The 23147-nt window shown below is 41.1% G+C and overlaps 1 protein-coding gene and 1 long non-coding RNA gene across 2 annotated transcripts; one reads left to right on the top strand and one right to left on the bottom strand.

Annotated features, from left to right (window-relative positions):
• Positions 1 to 4903: 4903 nt before the first annotated feature.
• On the bottom strand, positions 4904 to 6182 carry LOC116159030 (ATP-sensitive inward rectifier potassium channel 12-like). The gene is made up of 2 exons (XM_031471923.1): positions 5084 to 6182; positions 4904 to 5034 (listed from the first exon to the last, which is right to left on the bottom strand). The coding sequence occupies exons 1-2, from the start codon at positions 6138 to 6140 to the stop codon at positions 5021 to 5023; spliced, it is 1071 nt and encodes a 356-aa protein (XP_031327783.1). The 5' UTR covers positions 6141 to 6182; the 3' UTR covers positions 4904 to 5020.
• A 294-nt stretch (positions 6183 to 6476) lies between these two features.
• Positions 6477 to 7060, top strand: LOC116171090. The gene is made up of 3 exons (XR_004145372.1): positions 6477 to 6649; positions 6696 to 6833; positions 6890 to 7060. It is a non-coding gene; the product is annotated as an uncharacterized LOC116171090 (long non-coding RNA).
• Positions 7061 to 23147: the final 16087 nt, after the last annotated feature.

Genomic DNA, 23147 nt, shown 5'->3' with positions numbered 1-23147 from the left:
GCAAATACTAGAACAAGCATCCTCGACTCCTACAATCTCATACGAGCAACTTGTGGACTTTATGCAAAACGTTACAGGATGTCCTGACCCGCTGAACACTGCTCTGAAATACACCGATGACATAAACCAGCTTCTAGACACTCTCAACTTAATTTACCCTCACCTTACAAACAGAAATATGAAAACTAAAATCACAAAATTAAAAAAGAAAATCCGCAAGCAATTGAGTATAAACGAAAATGAGGAATACTACGAGGAATCCTCCGAAAATGACACTGATCTGTCTCAAGAAACTAACTAAACAACTTAACACCTATTTTATCGTATCTGTCCTTCTCTTTCCTTTTGAACTATATCTATATATCAAAACACTCAAAAATACATACTTAATGGCTATGGAAAAATTTATATTGCAATGGAATTGCAATGGAATATATACACGATTACCAGCCCTACAAAACCTTATATGTCAACATCAACCCTGGATTCTTGCCCTGCAAGAAACACATTTAAAAGCAAACAACTATATCAAAATAAGCAACTATACGTCATTTCGCAAAGATCGGAATAATGACGGGAGAGCCAGCGGAGGGGTAGCTATCTTTGTAAAACAAGAAAATGTAGCGGAGGAAATTTTTTTGAACACCAATCTTGAAGCAGTTGCGGTAAAGATACTCAATAAAAACTCCATCACAATTTGCAATGTCTATATTCCCCCTAATAGAAACTTTGACTATGCAGAAATAGAAGGCTTGTTGAACCAACTAAGAACTCCTTTCATAATAATTGGGGATTTCAACGCACACAACACTCTGTGGGGATCGCAACATACCGAAGCCAGAGGCGGTATCATTGAGAGAATCATTGAATTGAATTCCATTTCTCTTTTAAATACTATGGAACCGACACACATTAACTACTCCACCGGAAATTTCTCAAATATCAACTTATCACTAAGCGATCCGCGAACAGCGATATCTCTTGAATGGGAGGTCCTGCAAGACCCCAACACCTCAGATCATCTTCCTATTTTTATAAAAATCTATCATAAACAGGCAACTGTAGATCCACTAGACCTAGTTCCCTTACGCAACTTCAAAGGGGCCGATTGGATAAAATACAGAACCTTGACGTCATCTAGTATGCTCCCGGACATAGACGCGGCAGATGCGGATGTTGACCAAATAGTGACAAGTTTAACGGAGTTAATAATGAAGGCAGTTAGTAAAAGTGTTCCTGAACGGATGATAAACAAAAAGGCGCAAACAGTCCCATGGTGGACCCCCCAGTGTAAAACTGCAATAAAAGAACACAAGAAAGCCTACAATCGATATAAAAACAATCCCAATCAAGACAACTTCATAAATTATAAACAATGCAAAGCAATTGCACAAAGAACAATAAAAAGCAGCAAAAGAAAATCCTGGCAGCAGTATGTATCTGAAATTAATACGGATACGAGCACAACTGATATGTGGAAAAAAATTAAAAGAATTCAGGGCAAATACTCCCACAATAAAATCACTGCATTGGAGCACGACAATAATATGATAACTGATCCACAAGACATAGTGAATATTTTGGCAGAAAACTTCCAGCAAAACTCTAGTAATCTACAATACACGCAAGAATTCATTGACAACAGAGCGAAAATTGAAGCGACCGGTATGGATATTAAAAAGAATTTTCCACACCCCATTAATATCCCTTTCTCCAAATGGGAGTTCGATTCTGCTCTAGGTGAATCCAAAAATAAAGCACCTGGCCCAGATAATATCTCCTACGAAATGATCAAGCAATTACCTGATGATACCCTCAATTACTTACTCAAGTTGTTAAATTATATTTGGTCGGGTAATGTTTTCCCTCATAAATGGAAGGAAGCCCATATAATTCCTATTTTGAAACCCAACAAGCCCAGAACAAGCCCAACAAACTATAGGCCCATCTCTTTGACATGCTGTTTGTGTAAATTTTTAGAAAGGATGATTTGTAGGCGATTGATGTGGTTTCTTGAAAGTAATGAGCTAATAAATCAAGATCAGAGTGATTTTAGAAAAGGACGATCAACAGTGGACCAACTGATTGCCATTGAATCAGAAATTCTACAAGCCTTTAACTGCAATGAGCAAGTAACAGCAGTGTTCTTTGACTTGGAGAAGGTTTACGACACAACCTGGAAATTTAACATATTAAGACTTTTAAAGGAATTTGGACTTGATGGAAACATTCTACACTTTGTACAAAATTTCCTGAAAAATAGAACCTTTCGAGTCAAACACAACAGTTTCTTATCATCTCAATACAGGCAGGAAAACGGAGTACCGCAGGGATCCACTCTCAGTGTTATATTATTTATGATTTCGATAAATAAAATAACCACCTCGATATCACCCCTAATAAAAACATCTCTCTATGTAGATGATCTCGCCATATATTACCGCGGAAAAAACCCAGACAATGCCAAACAATTGCTACAGAGTGCAATAGGAAAACTTGAGAACTGGTCCGAGAATACAGGGTATAAATTTTCACCCCATAAAACCAAGACAATTATGTTCAGTCGACGTCACAAAAAAAATTCTCATCCGCCGGTTCTTAAACTTTATAATATAGAAATTGAATGCGTGAACCAAGTGAGATTTCTAGGTATGACCCTGGATCAAAGACTAAGTTGGGTCCCACACATTAAACTACTCAAGAATGATTGTACCACCAAGGTGAGAATCCTAAAAACACTCTCAAATTTCGAATGGGGAGCGGATAGAGAAACTATGATGCGAATATATAGGACACTTATAAGATCAAAGATCGACTATGGCAGTATTATATATTCATCAGCCAAGGAAAAAGTCTTAAAAATCCTGGACCCGATCCAAAATCATGCAATCCGATTATCAACAGGCGCCTTCAGAACAAGTCCCATAATAAGCTTCCTATGTGAAGCGGGAGAACCACCACTGTCTAGCAACTTCTTTTAAATTACAGCGTGAACGTGAAAAATGCTGATAATCACCCGACAAAAAAATATCTCTTCCCAGCTATTCAATTGACATCCAGACTAAGAAATCTGCCTCAAGTTGTCCACCAACGGCTGAGAAAAGCATACAACGACTTTAACCTTGAACAGTTACCTGTATCTACACTAAAAATAAATAAGACGATACCTCCATGGACTCTATCACAACCAAGAATAAATCTGCAACTCTCTAACACCTCCAACAAAGATGAAACACATCCCAACATTTTCAAAAATACCTTGAAGGAAATACAGGACCGTCAGCTGGGAAGTCATATCTACACTGATGCATCAAAAACGGACGACGGAAAGGTGGGGGCTGCAGTTGTCGCCAATGAAATTCACCTCGGTTTTTCCCTACCAAGGATGTGTAGTATTCATACAGCCGAACAGTTCGCTATATGGCAGGCTCTTAAGCATATTAATGAAGGTAATAACAATAAAGATAGTCTCATTCACACAGATTCCATTAGTGCAATTATGAGTATAAAACAGTTTAACCCAAGAAATCTACTTAGCTCGGAAATCCAACAAGAATTATCTAAGAGTCACCGCAAAGTCACATTTATATGGGTCCCTTCCCATATAGGTATAGAGGGAAATGAAAGCGCTGACTCTGTCGCTAGGGACGCGACAACTTCTGGAGAGTCCCACAACATGATCCTAGCCGAGGATATCAAAATAAAAGTTCGAAGGTCCATGTGGGAGAGATTCCAAAGAGTATGGGATCAACAAAATAACAACAAACTCCGACGCGTAAAAGCAAAAATCGATCCATGGCCTGCTATCGGAACAAGACGAGAGGAGATTTTTCTTACCAGAGCGCGAATTGGCCACTCTAGAGTCACTCACTCCCACCTGTTCCAAAAAGCCGCACCAGATATCTGTGACCTATGCGACACTGAAATCACCGTTTCTCATTTATTGTTAGAATGCACGAGGTACCAGAATGTAAGAAGAGCGTTACGGGTGCCACTCACACTGGAAGAAGCACTGTCTCCAAATAACCAGAAAACTATCCTCCTGTTCGCTAGGATTACTAGATTGGACAAAGAATTCTGATGAACGTCGTTTATTTGTGGTTTTTCAAAACTGAAATAGTACATGTATTTCTTTCCTAGGTTTTTTCCTCTGTTTCTTACCTTTTGTTACTACCTGTTTTCCTTCTATCCGAGGTCTTATCTTGTGTGTGTTCAAGTAAGTCGTCTTCACAGACCCGAAGACGTGAATATATGTATAACTTGTTCTTACCTTATTTCTTCTTACTGTAATTCCGAAGTAGTACACTCGTTTTGCGATTAACGATCAAAGGAGGGTGTAGCACTAATAACCCAGTAGTTGATGAGCTGCACCTTTAAAAAAAAAAAAAAAATGCTACGATAAAGATTGAAATCGGAAAAGTAACGAATGAACGGTTAAAACGGAACATAAAAGAGGTGAGTAAGAATGGAAGATCGAAAATCAAAGATGGGTTTGGTTTTGAGACTGCAGGTCAATGCCAGTTCGTATGGTCGGGGTGACCAAACTGTTTGGATCCAGGACCAGTCAAATTAGTAAAAGGATGTGATGTAATCTAAGGGCTTGCGTGCCCTTGTCACAGGGTTAAACAAATTAACCAGACAAATACAGAGCAATTTTGCTAATAGAAAATTGAAGCTCCACAGAAATTTTAAACTTGTAGTCGCACTGCACTACAAGCCAATAACATTTCCAATGCATTGCCGTATACCACATCTCTAAAACTTAATTAAATTGGGATCAAATCAATTTAATTATGTAATGGTTGGTGATGGCGTTTTCCATTAGCATCTAAACCTGTAAACAAATGTTAATGCATACGCAGTCCGCGATTTATAGGGTAATGAAGTAACGGAATCCCCTAAATGATTGTATAATAATTTAATTGAAAATCGATTGCGACACACAACAACCCTAATGTAAATCAATTTTAAATTAACCGCCATATAATTAATCTGCGCATGCGTAACGATGACTCTGTAATTAATCCATTCCTTCTAAAAGCACAAGATTAGTAATTAGCTGAAGAATATCAAACCTCTTTACCGCGTTCTTGCAACGAGTAAAAATCTATTAAATCTGTACCGGCCGTCGACGGCGTGTCCGCCGAGACCGTATCGTCAAATTTGGAATAGTCGACGTGATACTTTCGCCTTTTGGCGTTGTAGGTGACGATCGGTACGAACTGCTGGCCCCACAGGATCTCGCTGAGGAGGTAGCTGGTGCGGGACTGCGTCGAACGTCCGGTGCTCTCGATGGTACCCTCGACCATCACGACGATTTCGCACAGGTCCTGCCGCACCTCGCTGGCGGTCAGGCCGAGTAGCGGCGAGTTTTCGTCGATCTTGTGCGCGATGAGCAGCGGCCAGATTAGGAAGAGGTGGTCGGTCCGGTCGTCCGTTGCTATCGGTAGTTCCGTCTGGTACTGGTGGAGCTTTTCGCCTTCGTTTGTGATCTTCGTGCGGATTAGTTGGGCTTTCATTTTCGCGCCGACTATGTGACTTTTGCGCATGTTGCCGATGCGGAACATCAGGTAAAGGTAGCCGTCGCGGTGGCAGATCACGGCGCTGTTGGAGAAGATGATGGAGTGGGCGTTTTCGCTTGGTCTGACCGTCTTCGCGAAGATTATCCCGACCATTAAAGCTTGAATGGCTACGCCGGCGATGCACTGAAGGTAGAGCAACACCATCGCCTGGGGGCACTCCTCGGTGATGGTCCGCGAACCGTAACCTATCGTTTGCTGGGTTTCGATGCTGAACAGAAAACAGGACGCGAACGAATTGATTTGCGTGACGCACGGGGACCATCCCGTCTTTTGTTGGTTTTTCGGCAGATTCTCCTCGTAGAGATCGCCGTGAGTAAACGCTATGATCCACCATAAGAGACCAAAACCCAACCACGACAGAAGAAAACTCAGCGCAAACACTAACAGCATCCACGTCCATTTCACGTCAACCAACGTCGTGAAGAAATCTTGCACGAACTTCTTGCGGTGCTCCGCGATTCTCGTGTAGCTAACGTTACAGTCGCCATTTTTCGCAACCGCCCTCCTTTTTGGACCATCGCCGGTTTCCTTTCGGAAAAACGCAAACGTATTATACATGAACGCAACGCGTCGGATACTTTAATTAACGAACACACTCATGTTATTATTGTGACGAGCAAAATACAAATTATCGTTCTGAAACAGGATGCGGTAGTTAGTAACCTGCTACGTCATATCATTGGATTAAAAATAAAAATCTGGCAAATGTCGATAATGTTGTGGGTCAGACTCTAATTAAAACGTAGTGTTAATGTAGACCAAGGCTTGTGCTCTTTGGAATTACTTTCCAAAATCCCACAATGTAAGAAAAATGCCATCAAACCATGGTGGATACTCAATCGTAATTCTTATATAAGTTTGGTGCTTCAGGAACCATAAAAAGAACCACTCTAAATGAAGTTATCAAGACGTAACATCTGATTTTGTGTTTCAAATTCAGTACATACCAAGAGAAGCGCTTACAATAATGGATCAGATAATGGTAATTCTAAAATGAGGTGCGCTAAATTTATGGTGTATCATGTCTGGTTTGCAACCCCCATAAGTAACAACAGCTACTGGCGCTGGTAATTCTTCACGTTGATTAACAATACTACTCTGTTAAATTTGTAGTAAGCTAGAAAATTCTGGAAAACCGCATTTAAGTATTTTCTTCAACCTGTTCTACATTACATTACAAAATCTTCCCGGGTTCTTTAGGAGCTTTCTTGTGCACTGGCAAAAGTCAAGCATTTTGGAAAGAAAAAGCAGGTTAAATTACCCTGGAACCTTATGAGCGTTATTCAGGATAATCATATGCTTTTCAGAGCTTTTCATCGTCATTTTCAGCGAGCTTTTAACATCACCTGGGAGTATTGAATAGGCCGAGAAGCCGATTCCTGTCCAGGAACCATATACCAATATCGCTACTCATTTTCTTTGTGAGGCCGAAGTCAGATCTGGTCACTTTTCCTCCTACAGTACTCGTTCATAATATACTTACCTTACTCTAAGTATTTTTTTTATAGAGACAACTAGATCACAGCCGTTGTGTTAGCAAATGCCGTTTGTTATTGTTTTCCGTTTGTCAATTTTTCGTTTTTTTGCTTGATTGTTGCGAGAATGTACTTGGGGTTGTTTTTAAGTAACGTTGGAATTTTATAAAATGCCAAAAGCAAAGGAAAAGAATGTTGATTCGGCTCAAAAATGCACCAATACATAGACAGTATCTTTTTTAGTCACACTTAGCGTATAGGTTGGTAAAAATGCGTAGCATTTTAAGACTTCGCATGCGTGAGTTGATTTCACACATGTTCCGCCGGAAATTGGGGTATTTTTTACGCTTGTTTCTTCATTTCTTCGGTGTAATATAAACCTATTCGGTTTTGGATACTGTGTGCTATCTGCTTTCGTTACGTGCTATAGATGAGATACGCTTCTGATTTAATTGTACACCCATTCTTTGACATAAATTAGAAAGTTGAGTTTTGCGCATGCGCAGTAGGTACGATTGGTTACGCATTTGGTGTGCTTTTATTAAAGGAACGTATCATAGAAATTTTGATTCAATTGCTCCATATATAAGAAAGTTGCGCTATGCGTACGCGCAGTACGATTTGTTTACTTTTATTAGGGGGACATACTATTAAAATTTCTACCAAATTGCTCTATACACAAAAAAGTTGCGTTTTGCGCATGCACATAGGCTATTGGTAGGGTGCGGAGTTATGTGTATAATGTAACCCGTATGTAGATAACGCCCAATCGCCACTTATGTAGGACCGCTGACACATTACTCGACTTCGCCTCGCACATATTGGAATCCAACGTAAAAACGACATGATTCCAGCCCCCGTCGTTTCCGAACAAACGCCAAAACTGACAGTTATAAGCAATGTGGGGGGTGGTCGGGGGTGCAACCTGGCGCCTAGGAAGCGCAATCGAACTGCGAGGTCAACGCACAAAACCGCGACTCGATACGTCCACCGATCCTCTCGCAACGGCGTGTTAACTTTACCCATACGCGTGAAGGAGGGGGGGGGGGCATGTAACCAGAATTTAGACGGACACTCAGTCTTACGATGGTACAAGATCGCTGGCACATTGCTCGGCTTCGCCTCGCACATTAAAACACACAAAGAAACATATTTCGGGCTTCGGCGGCTGCGCCCCCTCGCCTCGCGCATTTACACAAATCGACCTCGATTGTACAACTCGACCGAGCGATATTGGAATCCAACGTAATAAATGGAATGATGCAATTCCCCGTAGTGTCCGAATAAACGCCAAAATTGTCATTTATAACAAATGTGGGAGGTGAGAGGAGGTGCGTCCTCGCGTTCTCCCGTTAAGGCGTCAACACTTTGCCTCTACGCAGTGGACGTGGGGGGGGGGATGTTAAATATCGCCGTCAATTCTAAAACGCGACCAATCGATATAAAAATTCAACGTAAGACACAGCATCGTCGTCTTCGAGTAAACGCCAAAATATGAGGGAAGTGCGATTTACGAGAAAATTGAGGGGGGGGGGCAGGGCGGTGCATCTCAAAGCTTGTGACATGCAGCCTAACTGCGAAGCCAACTCTCAAAGCCGCAATTAGTTACTTCCTCCGTTCGCCCGCTTTCTTGTTGACCCCCTTCCCCTCCCCCAATGTAGGTAATATTTTCTGAAACACTATTACAGACAGCGTGTCGGCCGATGCTCTCGACTTGATAAAAGTTTAAGCAATTTCTTCAAGTTTTCGAGTGATTCGCGAAAAATTGCCTAAAAAACCTCACTCGCGCCTTCTCGTCTTCCCCCACATCTCCGCCTCTTCGCGATCGAACCAAGACTCGTCACCTCGGGAGCACCCTCGAACTACGAAGCCAACTCAAAAAACCGCAGCTCGATACGGCCCCTCGTTACCTCGCTACGGAGGGGGGGGAGCTTCGCCACCTCAGCCTTTACGTAATGCCATTTCCTATTTTTCCCAGGGGAAAATCCGTTTTACCCCCAAAAAAGCGCACTTTCTCTCGAAAATTTCCCACGCGCTCCGCTACGCGTCGCGCGCCCCGGGGACCTCACCGTTCCTTCCCGTCACCGAGCGCCAAGCCGGAGTTTTTTCGCCTCTTACGGCAGCCCTCAGCCGCAGCGCCGCACTTTTAACTCTTACCGTTTGCCCCCCGACGTGGGTTCTATGGGGAGAAACACGAAAACGAGGTAGGCGTGGGCGGAAAAGGCCTCATACATTTCTTTCTTCTTCGCTTATTTGCATTCCCTCGAGGTTTCCGACGTTTGTACAAATTTTCTTAAAAACGCCGCGTCTTGGGGTCCGTCAACTTGGCCCCCCCCCCCCACTGAGAGATTTCATAGTCGTATTATTTTGAAATGAATGCGCTCGTTATGCGCTCATATGCGCCACCGATAATAACTCTTGCGCCATTATCGTTTTTTAGAAATCCGAAAAAACATTTGGGGGGGGCCAAGTGAACGTAGCCCCCCCCAGTACGTATTTTGTCCCTTGTAACTAGGTCACCTGATACATTTGGTTATGCGCTCAATTGCGCCACTTGAATTAAAGCTAGCGCCATTACGGTTAAGCCGTGACAAATTTTCAAAAAGTGGGGGGGCCAACTTAACGTTTTTAAAAGTTACTTTTTTTTAACATCTTTTCATACGAAATTGTACTCTCAGGTATGCGCTGAAATGCGCCGTAAAAAGATATCATTGCGCCATTATTGTTTTTTGGTTATCCTTAAATATATTTGGGGGGGGCCAAGTGAACGGAATCCCCCATAACGCATTTTGCTACCGGTATTTGTGCCACTTGATACATCTGGTTATGAGCTCAATTGCGCCACTTGAATTAAAGCTAGCGCCATTAGGTTAAGCCATAAAAAAATTTTTAAAAGTGGAGGGTCTAACTTAGCGTTTTCAAAAGTTATTTCCGGAAGTGCGTCCATTTTGAAAATATTTTACATCGATTCGGCCTTCGGAGTAACTCCTAAATACAAATTTTTAAAAACCTACCTATTTTACTTTCTCAGAATCGTTTAACTAAAGCTCCCAAAAAAACACCCTGTATAGTGTTTCTGAAACACTATAATGGCGCCAAGTTTTTTGTTTACGGCGCATTTTAGCGCATGATGAAAGGTACGATGTAGTAGAAAAAACATGTTAAAAAACGTAACTTTTGAAAACGTTAAGTTAGCCCCCCCCCACTTTTTAAAAATTTTTTATGGCTTAATCGTAATGGCGCCAGCTTTAATTCAAGTGGCGCAATTGAGCTCATAACCAGATGTATCAAGTGGCACAAATACCGGTAGCAAAATGCGTTATGGGGGATTCCGTTCACTTGGACCCCCCAAATATATTTAAGGATAGCCAAAAAACAATAATGGCGCAAAGATATCTTTTTACGGCGCATTTCAGCGCATACCTGAGAGTACAATTTCGTATGAAAAGATGTTAAAAAAAAGTAACTTTTTAAAAACGTTAAGTTGGCCCCCCCACTCTTTGAAAATTTGTCACGGCTTAACCGTAATGGCGCTAGCTTTAATTCAAGTGGCGCAATTGAGCGCATAACCAAATGTATCAGGTGACCTAGTTATAAGGGACAAAATACGTACTGGGGGGGGGGCTACGTTTACTTGGCCCCCCCAAATGTTTTTTCGGATTTCTAAAAAACGATAATGGCGCAAGAGTTATTATCGGTGGCGCATATGAGCGCATAACGAGCGCATTCATTTCAAAATAATACTACTATGAAATCTCTCAGTGGGGGGGCCAAGTTAACGGACCCAACAAACTGAATTGTGGTAAACAATTAGAGAGTATGTAGATAAAACTGTAGGGAGAAAGCTTGGGTTAAGGTAGAAATCTAATATTGACGATCTATCTGCTTTCGCAGTAACTCCTCTGCTTCAAGCGCGGAAACCATACTTAACAATTGCGCCTCAGTTTAAACTGTAAATAGCAAAAATAAGTGTGATGCATCCCGTTAGACCGGAACAGTGTGACAGGTAGAGGTAGAGGTAGTCCTGTCAAACCGAATCCGATTTAATCAGGGTTTTAACAGGAGCGGAAAAAACGCATAGTGTGACAGCGCACATAGGTACCTATGCGTTTAAATGTAGGGTAATTTGCCTACATTAGTTTATAATCGCGGTTAAATTATTTACTTGATCAGTTGTAATTCTTCTCTGCTGACGGTAATTATATTATAAGTATAGGTATGCACATTGCGAATGAACATTTTTTTAAATAAAAAGGTATGACAGCTGTAGAATATTACTTCCAAAGTAGATGTCAATTACCAACAAACGTTTTTGTTTACGTTGGGACAAAGGACATAAATGTGTATGCCAAATATAAAACCGTGAAATGTAGGGCGCACATTGCCCAGTTTAAAAGCGCAATTATGTTTAATAATTCCGGCCTTTTTTATTCAATCATCCAATATTTTGCGCTTGACGATATATACGTTCGTGTATAATTTAAAGTATTATGTAAATAAAACACATTGCACATTCCCTCAGCATATGTTTGCCTAAACTTCTTGCATATTGATCTACTTTGTCATGTTTAAGGATAAACCTTGTCATTTTAATGGGTACCTATATATACCTACCTACATAAGCTATCATAATATGCAGGATTTGCGTGAAGTGCGTAAAATTTAACTCTGGATATACAAACATACAAATCTCCTATGGCATTGAGTAATCAAATAACGCCTATATGGTCAATTCTTAAATATACAAGTCACATACCCCTTAAGATATGCAACCAATCGTGAAAGTAAATATCAGGTTGTTCGGAAAGTCATTTCGTTTTTCTTCAACAGAGAACCTAATTGTATTGTTTCACAGCCAACTTTACACTTAAGCCGCATAAACATTAAAATTTTGACAGCTGACATAGTAATGCTTGTATGTTAAAAGTTTTGTTTGATTCTTTGCAATAGTTTTTGTTTGGTGCCCTATCAAAGATGGAAAATCAAAATCAGCATTTTCGACATATTTTACTCTTTTACTATCGAAAAGGTAAAAATGCAGTTCAGGCAAGGCGGAAATTATGCGATGTGTATGGAGAAGATGTACTGACTGAACGATAATGCCAAAATTGGTTTGCAAAATTTCGTTCCGGCAATTTCGATCTTGAAGATGCACCACGTTCTGGAAGACCCGTTGAAACCGATGGAGACGAAATAAAGGCATTGGTAGATGCAAACCGTCAAATAACAACTCGTGAGATTGCTGAGAGGTTACATTTATCGAATTCGACCGTTCATCATCACGTGAAACGTCTTGGTTTTATTTCAGAACTTAACATATGGGTTCCACATGTTCTTACAGAGCGAAATTTGCTTCGGCGCATTAACGACTGTGATTTGCTTCTCAAACGTCAAGAAAATGATCCATTTTTGAAGCGTATCATTACTGGCGACGAGAAATGGGTTGTTTACAAAAATGTTAAGCGGAAGAGATCATGGAGTAAAAAAGGTGAACCAGCTCAAACCACTGCGAAGGCCGATATTCACCAAAAAAAGGTTATGCTATATGTTTGGTGGGATTTCAAAGGGATAGTTTTTTTTGAGCTTCTACCGGACAATACCACGATTAATTCTGAAGTGTATTGTGGTCATTGAACGATTCACTTAAACAGAAAAGGCCAGAATTGGTCAATAGAAAACGTGTAGTGTTCCACCACGATAATGCGAGACCTCCCACAAGTTTGGTAACCCGCCAAAAGCTTTTACAGCTTGAATGGGATGTACTACCACACCCACCATATTCTCCAGATTTGGCACCTTCAGACTACTACTTGTTCCGGTCTCTGCAAAATTTTTTGGACGGGAAGACCTTCACCTCAAATGAAGACGTCAAATTTCACTTGGACCAGTATTTTGCCAGCAAAGACCAGAAGTTTTATGAACGTGGAATCAATCTCCTGCCCGAAAGATGGCAAAAGGTATTGGACCAAAATGGAGAATATATAATTTAATAAAATGTTTATACACTTTAAAAAATTCGTCTTTCATTTTCACCACACAAAACGAAATGACTTTCCGAACAACCCCAATAATTAGTTTTATCTTTTACAAATGTTTTTCAATGAAGGGTAATATCTAAATTATTTATTAATTTAAGATTATTAATTATATTCTTAATAAAATATATACAAAGGGAGCAAAAATGTAAATGATACAGATGTATTTCAATAAACACAGGATTCATTTGCTGCTAAATAGGTATCCAGATCGTCGTTTTCCCAGTCCGCGTCCACAAATCCGTGAATTGGTTCCAACAAATCGGTGCAATAGACCAGGAGAAATTCAATAGTGCCCTTGACGTAGCGCACGTTGCGCTTTACAGCAGTAAAATGAGATTCGTTGTGCTTATCGTCGAATCGACTTATGTTGCTGACGGCAAAAGCCAAATCGGGCCCCGTCCTTTGTACCAGAAACAACAAGCTTCCTACAGCTTCGCTATATAGCACGTCAGAATTGAATTGGTGATATCCTTGACACTGACTGAATTTGTGTATCAAATTGAATGGACTCGTCCTAAGCCGTCTTCGAAACCATCGGGCTGAAGAGTATAAATATCTTCATCCTAGTCTTCATTCAACATAGCTAATCAAACCTCGTTGTGCAGTCAATGCGATCAACAGTCGCATCGAACTGTATCGTACAACAGGTGAAAATATCTGTAATCAATGCCATACTTTTGTGAGCATCCCTTCTTCAGTAGGTGAGCCTTGTGTCGCACAACAGTACCATCATCGGCTCGTTTTCGTTTAAAGACCCATTTGGTTTTTACGGGTTTTCTTCCCAGTGGGAAATTTATATTTATTTAGTTATTCATTGTCCCTTTTGTTCTGGGCCCTCAACAGGATTGCGACCAATTACAGAGTACATAATGCGTTCTAGAGGTGTCCCTGCAGAAGGTTTTAAGCTGGTCTATACTAGCCCGGTATTTACCTTACGAATTAGGAAAACTGCAGGAAAACCTAATTCGGAGTAGTAGGTAGATCCACCAGCATGCAATTCCCGTTCATCGCGAATGACTCCTGCTTCATCATCTCCAACCATTGTTGACTATCGTGCGCACGAAGACCTTCGTCACGAGTAAAGGGATCTTCCATATCGCGGTGACTTCTAAAGTACGACATGAAACCTTTCCGAACAACGGGACTTTGTCGATTCGAACGTCGCAATTCATCGCCCTCTGGATAGTGATAATTCACGGTAATTACGAGTAGCATCATCGGATGCTTCATTAATCTGGTTTTCGATTAGTTGATTTTTCTTTATAGCGTCAACATAGCGACTATCGATGAACTTTCTTCAACTTCTGTTAATTTCGATGCCCCAACTGAACTTACAGGCTCGTGATCATCATTGTAGTCAACAACAAATGATGAACCTATTCTAATTGTTCTTGGGATAGGATGAGAAACGTCGAATCTCGGTTGACGATGATCTCTTCTTGATCAGGAAAGATGCATGATATGTAGCTTCAGCCCAAAGTTCTTTGCCGAGTTCGCTGTCCCACCGCATATAACGCGCACGGTGCGGTTCATCCTTTCAGAAACGCGGAGTGTAGGTATGGCACGGTAGTTTCAATGATGATACCATCCTTGGTGCAGATGTCTTCCATTTCCTTGTTGACGAATTCCGATCCATTGTCGGAACGTATTCGCCTGATCTTTCGCCTGGTCAGGTTTTCAATCAAAGCGTTGATGCTCCGAAAAACAGCGCAGAACCCAACTCGCGATCACATTACGTTACGGAACTGGAGCACGACGTGGAATGTTAAAGTGCCGTCTAACGATACGCCGAGTGATAATGAAAGAACGACCACTTTCAAAAAAATTATCAAAGTCCTCGTTTGAGATCGAAGGGACTTCAGCGCATTTTTGTGTGGCAGATCAGTATTCTATTAGCCACTTTCGATTCAACCATCAATAACAGATCTTGTCGAAGGCTACTACATTCACTAACCGCTTCCCACTTTCCTCGTGCACCCGCAATTCGCTTTTAAAGATTTGACTCCACCATCAGTGAGATCGTGTCGCGGGCTACCACATTCCCTTTTACGGTACCCACTTCCGACGTCCCGTTCACCCGCAATTCGCGTTTGAAGATTTGACTCCACCATCAGGAAGATCGTGGCGGGGGCTACCACATTTCCTTTGACGGTACCCCCTTCCGACGTCCCGTTCACCCGCAATTCGCGATTGAAGATTTGACTCCACCATCAGTGAGATCGTGTCGCGGGCTACCACATTCCCTTTTACGGTACCCACTTCCGACGTCCCGTTCACCCGCAATTCGCGTTTGAAGATTTGACTCCACCATCAGGAAGATCGTGTCGGGGGCTACCACATTTCCTTTGACGGTACCCCCTTCCGACGTCCCGTTCACCCGCAATTCGCGATTGAAGATTTGACTCCACCATCAGTGAGATCGTGTCGCGGGCTACCACATTCCCTTTTACGGTACCCACTTCCGACGTCCCGTTCACCCGCAATTCGCGTTTGAAGATTTGACTCCACCATCAGGAAGATCGTGTCGGGGGCTACCACATTCCCTTTGACGGTACCCCCTTCCGACGTCCCGTTCACCAGCAATTCGCGTTTGAAGATTTGACTCCACCATCAGGAAGATCGTGTCGGGGGCTACCACATTTCCTTTGACGGTACCCCCTTCCGACGTCCCGTTCACCCGCAATTCGCGATTGAAGATTTGACTCCACCATCAGTGAGATCGTGTCGCGGGCTACCACATTCCCTTTTACGGTACCAACTTCCGACGTCCCGTTCACCCGCAATTCGCGTTTGAAGATTTGACTCCACCATCAGGAAGATCGTGTCGGGGGCTACCACATTCCCTTTGACGGTACTCCTTCCGACGTCCCGTTCACCAGCAATTCGCGTTTGAAGATTTGACTCCACCATCAGGAAAATCGTGTCGGGGGCTACCACATTTCCTTTGACGGTACCCCCTTCCGACGTCCCGTTCACCCGCAATTCGCGATTGAAGATTTGACTCCACCATCAGGAGATCGTGTCGGGGGCTACCACATTCCCTTTGACGGTACCCCTTCCGACGTCCCGTTCACCCGCAATTCGCGTTTGAAGATTTGACTCCACCATCAGGAAGATCGTGTCGGGGGCTACCACATTTCCTTTGACGGTACCCCCTTCCGACGTCCCGTTCACCCGCAATTCGCGATTGAAGATTTGACTCCACCATCAGTGAGATCGTGTCGCGGGCTACCACATTCCCTTTTACGGTACCCACTTCCGACGTCCCGTTCACCCGCAATTCGCGTTTGAAGATTTGACTCCACCATCAGGAAGATCGTGTCGGGGGCTACCACATTCCCTTTGACGGTACCTCCTTCCGACGTCCCGTTCACCAGCAATTCGCGTTTGAAGATTTGACTCCACCATCAGGAAAATCGTGTCGGGGGCTACCACATTTCCTTTGACGGTACCCCCTTCCGACGTCCCGTTCACCCGCAATTCGCGTTTGAAGATTTGACTCCACCATCAGGAAGATCGTGTCGGGGGCTACCACATTTCCTTTGACGGTACCCCCTTCCGACGTCCCGTTCACCCGCAATTCGCGATTGAAGATTTGACTCCACCATCAGTGAGATCGTGTCGCGGGCTACCACATTCCCTTTTACGGTACCCACTTCCGACGTCCCGTTCACCCGCAATTCGCGTTTGAAGATTTGACTCCACCATCAGGAAGATCGTGTCGGGGGCTACCACATTCCCTTTGACGGTACCTCCTTCCGACGTCCCGTTCACCAGCAATTCGCGTTTGAAGATTTGACTCCACCATCAGGAAAATCGTGTCGGGGGCTACCACATTTCCTTTGACGGTACCCCCTTCCGACGTCCCGTTCACCCGCAATTCGCGTTTGAAGATTTGACTCCACCATCAGGAAGATCGTGTCGGGGGCTACCACATTTCCTTTGACGGTACCCCCTTCCGACGTCCCGTTCACCCGCAATTCGCGATTGAAGATTTGACTCCACCATCAGTGAGATCGTGTCGCGGGCTAACACATTCTCTTTTACGGTACCCACTTCCGACGTCCGGTTCACTCGCAATTCACTTCTATTGGCGACACGAGAAAGAGAGACAGCGATTCGAGATTTACGAAACGTTAAACCGCGTGAGTTCGCAACGGAAGGTAAAAGGCGCCTGACTACTTCTCGAAGACGCGCGCGCCGCCTCGCAAAAGGTCGTTAATTTCGCCCCTATGACAAAAAACAAAATTCCGCCACGCAGGAGTTGTGCGCGTTTACAACATCTTTCCGACGACACCAATTTCAAAAGAATCGGACCAAAACTGTAGTAGAAGATAGGAAAAAACTGAAAAACCTTCACGTTAGTTTACTACGCTCGAGGATGACGCCCAGATGTCGCCAACCCCACATCATGTAGCCATGTCCCTAAGGTTGACAAATTTCACGGCCCTGTAGATACACGTACACCCGTTGCCTTTCTACAAGAGTTCTTCTACGCGCCCACATTTGCTGCCAGCCAGCCAGCCAGCCAGCCAGCCAGCCAGCCAGCCAGCCAGCCAGCCAAAAGTGAGATTAAAAGCTACTTTTTACAAAAAAAAATTTTTGCAAAAATGCGCTAAAAATGAGTGTTACATATTAAAAAAATGCAGTTTTGCTGAAACTCTTAATTTAAATCATAAATTCAATCGAACTAAAAGGGATTGCTGGATTCGATTGACTTTTTAAAAAGAAATATAGGGAATATAGAAAATCTGAAAATGACTCTATATGGTTCAGGGAATGAATTGTGAGGAAATATCCAATCATTTTAAACTCCCAAAAGTGACGTTAAAGGAAAATGAACTTTGTAATGAACCAGGCTCCATTTCTAATGTTGATGAGTAGGACTGCAATTAAACAACCGGGCAGGTTATGTGGTTACTGAAGAAGGATCTAAAGATGTTGCCGCGCTGACATCCTGCATTGTTTGCTGATGTAATGGCAAGAGAATGTTTTTGCCACCAATTTATTGTGTATTCAAGGCTAAAAATAAGAAGGCTTACCGCCTGGATCAGATAATGTATGTCTGAAAAATCGGCTTACGTAGGTAAATACAGTTTGTTTGGTAATGGTTCGTAAGCCACTTTCTTCCTCGCACACCATGAAGGGAAGGTGTTATTAATTTTGGTCAGCCTGGCGTCGCACTACCGTTCATCTGTTAAACTATTGGAAACTCCCGAGGAACGCAGTGTTATTTTGCTGTATCTACCATACCAAGTCACGCTACACACTATTTGCAACCCCTAGATAGAGCCGTCTTTAAACCTTTAATTATTATAGTGCTTTTAAAGAGAGGCATCAAACTCATCCAAGAAGAAACCTAACAAGACTACATTTTAGTGAACTATTATCCAAAAGTTGGGGAAAATCTGCTAGTGTTGGAAACGTTGTATCGGCATTTAAAGCCACAGGCAATATTTAGATAGAACCCTGATTGTGTACCTGATCGCGCCTATGCAATATCCGATGACAGTCGCTCACAAGAATGAACCATTCGTTAGCATTGCTTCAACATTAGAAAAATCTAGCCATCCTGGGGTTCCTAGAAGTACCACCCCACAACAAGGAACTTTGGTCTCAAACATCACTCCTGAAGAAATATTAGATCAAATCGGACCCGCTCCCGCCATTCCTTGCTGCAATGTTACTAAACAAGCTAGAAACCTTGGTGTCGTATGGACTAGGCCGAAAAATATTGCACAAGGCAAAGACCCTTAAAAGAAATGAAGCGCAAAACAAAAAGGAAACGAGAAGAAAATACGAAACGGAAAAGAAGAAACAAATCTAAACGAAGAAAGAAATGAGAAAGCAGGAAGAAGTAAAAAGAAAGTGCATGTTTCGACTACTTCAGGGAACTCAGACGAGTCTGTGGGATTTGCGGAAGACAGTGACGTAAATATTCGCGTATATGAGGACATGGACAATATGTGTCTTTGATGTGGAGAGGATTATTCGGTAACTGGACTGGTGTCATGAAAACGGAACCTCTTTTGGAAATATGTGTCAAACGTGTGACAAGATAGCAGCGAAGAAGAAAAAATAAAGTTAATTTTGCGAAGCACAACGAAAATTTATTTCAACTCATTTTTTTAAACCTGTGAGAAGTTAGCAGCCAGTTTTCAGCAGCCAAATTGCCGAACACGCCCGAACGTCCACTGGCGGAGGACAATTGAAACAGCTTAAAAGTGGCTGCTGTGGCAGCCATATAATATAATATACTGGAAGGATATAAAGCTATATAGATTTAGCGACCGATCGAGGGAGTGAAACTTGCCCCTTTTTTTTAACAATGACCATCTGTCCTATATGTAATCGACTGGCCAATTCACCCAGATTACTGAGATGGCTAATGTACAATACCTGAGTTTTTTGTATTAACTTGCCATTATTTGATCTTTTTACGCTTTACCAAAGCATTATAGTTAAGTATACAGTGTGTCCCAAGTAGAACGCACCATAGAGAAACGACAATGAATTTTCTCGCGAAGGATCCACGAGGCCTTTGAAATTAGCGTTTAACGTACTATACTCCAATCCCTTTCTATCATCAGGCAGTGCAATAACGTACGTTGAACGCTAACTTCAAATACATATAAAAAGCCTCTTGGATCCTTCTCGAAAAAATACATTAATCCTGTTTCCATATGGTGCGTTCTCCCTGGGACTCACGGTATATGTAACCAGTATACGAGTACCTATATTCTGATAAACGACATTAATAAAGTTGTTTCATAAAAGTTTTCCAAAACGGTGGCCATCTCACCCCTACAAACGCATAGCAAGGGCACATCCAGACATTTTTCTTAAGGAGGAGGGCAGAAAGAAATTTTTCAGTTTCGGCTCTGTATATAGAAACTATTTAATAACATAAAGTTAATAGTACCACATTGCACGGGCATTTTCATAAGTTGCTTTTTTCAATAAATAATGTCAATGTCAAAGTTATTTAAGATTTTATAATGCTAAAATATATGTTTAATAAACTAAAGGGAAATATATTGAATATCCATTTGAAAGCTTCACAAATACTTAGAACTACTCTGAATTATTGCGATTGTATATATATATGTGTAGTACCTAATGATGCAATTGTCTGTAGGTACAACTACTAATACACCAATAGCAATAATGTGGAAGTGTATCACTAGAGTCAGTAGTGATCTCCTGATATAGGTATGCAATATTAAAGGATATAGGTACAAACTAGCGTAAATTTGCCAGCACATACCTGTACCTAGTCTAAAATAGGCTTTGGGTTAAAACTATGCACATAAGTTCCATCTATTTACAGAAATAGTGAAAAATAAGGCAATGGAATGGGGGTTTAATCGCGCAAGAATGACCAAGTATCTGAAAATAATTAAAAATTGTCTACGTATTCTAAGCAATTCGATTTGGAATATGGTTTTTTAAGTATAATCTAATTTATGTGCTTAGAGCCGTTTAACACTATCTTGCTGCTACTTTATGCGCTACCTAAATAGTTTTTTTTATTCCATTTCGTGTTTTCAATAAATTTTGATTACATCCGCTTTCCCAATATAAGTTCTATAGCCTGACATTTCCGCAAGTTCATTGACTGAAACCAATTTGTTTCAGAATTTTACACTAAATAGTGCCAACAGATAAAAATGTGAAAATTATTCAGTACTAGGTACCTATAGTAGGTATATTTAATCATACAATTGGGCATCATATTCCAACAAATACACATAGTTCATTAGAAAAAAAGGAAAATTGTGTACCTACTAGATACCTAGGTATATAGTACTAAGTAGATTATAGTAGAAGTACTTAATTTTGTGTACCTATACTTATACACCCACTCTGATCTTGTATAGGTATAGGTACCACGGTGGGTAGGTACTTATAGAGATGCAAGTATACCTAGGTAGGTATATGAAAAAATTCCCTTTTTTAATTGCCTGCATTTTTATTTTATACTTACAATTTACAGAAATTTGCGACTTATAATTGGAATTAGATCGCTTACCTATAAGAAACTTATTAATTTGGATCTTCGCTTCTTTCTGCACATACAAAACTAATCTAATTAAGTTTATATATATAACCAAATCGAACATAAAAAGCGCTATATAGATACCTAAAGACGTATCCTGACGATTAGTGAAGTAACAAATTAAATCCTTATAAGACATTCGACTAATATAATTTGAGAGTAATTGCCCGTTACAGAGTTTTAATTAAATTTTTTATCGGCCTGGGCGGTATTTTTATTTGGGTTCATTAAGAAACTCTATTAAAATAAATATTTAAAAAAGTCCAATGCCCTTGATTGTATAATGTATCTACAAGTATTAAATTTCTCAATTTAAGATTTGATGTCGACAGATACCTATTATATCATACATAAATTTGACAAAGAAACGCTTCCAATGACTACTAACTAATTTGATGGTACGGTCCTCTCTTCCTTACCCTTGGGTTATTAATATCCCGGCTTTTAGTGAATCTTTATTTAATTTACATTTTTTATTAGTATACTTAGCTTCTCTCCAGGTGAACCGGGACTACTAGGAATAGGTATGACCGAAAATTGAAAACGTTGTCCATCTATAGACCAACTTAATCTTACCATACAAGGTTCTGTCATTGATAACTTGTTAGATATGTAATAATAATTAGGAGTTTATGGGTTTATAATTTTAAATTGATTCGAAGAAATTATTAAAAATTAATTATCGAAGAGGTACCTATACGTAAATCCTTAATGACATTTATTAATACCTACTCTTGAATAATGCGCTTATGGTCGGTATATTCCGTTTCGGAACTTTCCATTTAAAAATGCGTGTGGCATTTAAATTTTGCCCATCTTTTTTTGGAGGAAAATAAACAACTCATTCCAACAAATAGTCTGCAAACTGCATTCATGCATCTGGTACAAGCAACGCGGTAACGAAGGTCGCCTATTTTAAGGAAATTCGACTCAAGGTTGTCAAACACTGAGCAATTAAACTAAAATTCCATCCCTCAACATTACAGAGCAATGATTACTCAAAATCGGTCATTTAAGCTAGAGCGCTAACGAGCATGATGCAAGGAAGCGTAGCACGTGGGTATTTTACAACCGGCTATCATGCGTTCCCATCTCTTTAACAGAACTGACTCGTGCAACCTTATCATTAACTACATAATAAACACAAGAAACTCACTACCGGACTATCCTCCATGTCAGTATCCCTTTCATGTGGATCCATTTCCATCGCGTAGACAGGTACGGGTTCTCTGTTTTTGACGCGAATTTTGGAAACGTCTACTGCAGAATGCTCGAGCACTCCGCATGCAACACAAAGCAACGATGTAATATTTATTTTGTAGTGAAAAACTTTCGCGACACGCACATAGAGAAAACTAGAGCACAATTGAACAACTGCAACATCACATGAATTTCAGTTCTTTTTGCTAATGTTCCAACATGTGTTTCTAAACTGAAAACGGTAAGCTACGTTGGGACGTGTCTGCATGCCAACTATGTTAAAACTTGCCCTGAAAAAACGGGAACCCCTCCATTCATTTTCCCGCCAATAGAAATTTCAGGTGGAGCTTAACTGAATGGTGGGGATTATTGTTTTGTCCTGTAATGATATGTTTTTATTACAGGTGTTATCCAATCACACATGTGATTGCCATACATTGTAAGATTTGTTCACATCGATTTACGTTTGTTTATGTTGATTTTTTACTTACACAATGTTTGCGCAGTTTTGCAATGCAATTTTATTTCAATTAATTTCGTTTGTTACATTCTTGAAATATTTGGGTATCTAGCTAATTAAACAACTTTAAAAACAAATATTGACATTTGGTGGACTCTCTTGAAAGCTTCATGGTTTTCTATTCTTTCGTTTTTACTTATAATCATTAGATAGGGATGGACTTTTACGTACTGTACAACGTATAATTACCTAGTATAATTTAGCAGGTAATTTTGTAATTGTTTGAAAATTTACCACTTTCGTATACAGTTGTTAGTCACACTACCTGCATCT

This window comes from Photinus pyralis, unplaced genomic scaffold (assembly GCF_008802855.1).
Source record: "Photinus pyralis isolate 1611_PpyrPB1 unplaced genomic scaffold, Ppyr1.3 Ppyr1.4_LG1, whole genome shotgun sequence".
In the NCBI taxonomy this organism is placed as follows: Eukaryota; Metazoa; Arthropoda; class Insecta; order Coleoptera; family Lampyridae; genus Photinus; species Photinus pyralis.
This window is presented reverse-complemented; position numbering and strand designations above follow the sequence as displayed.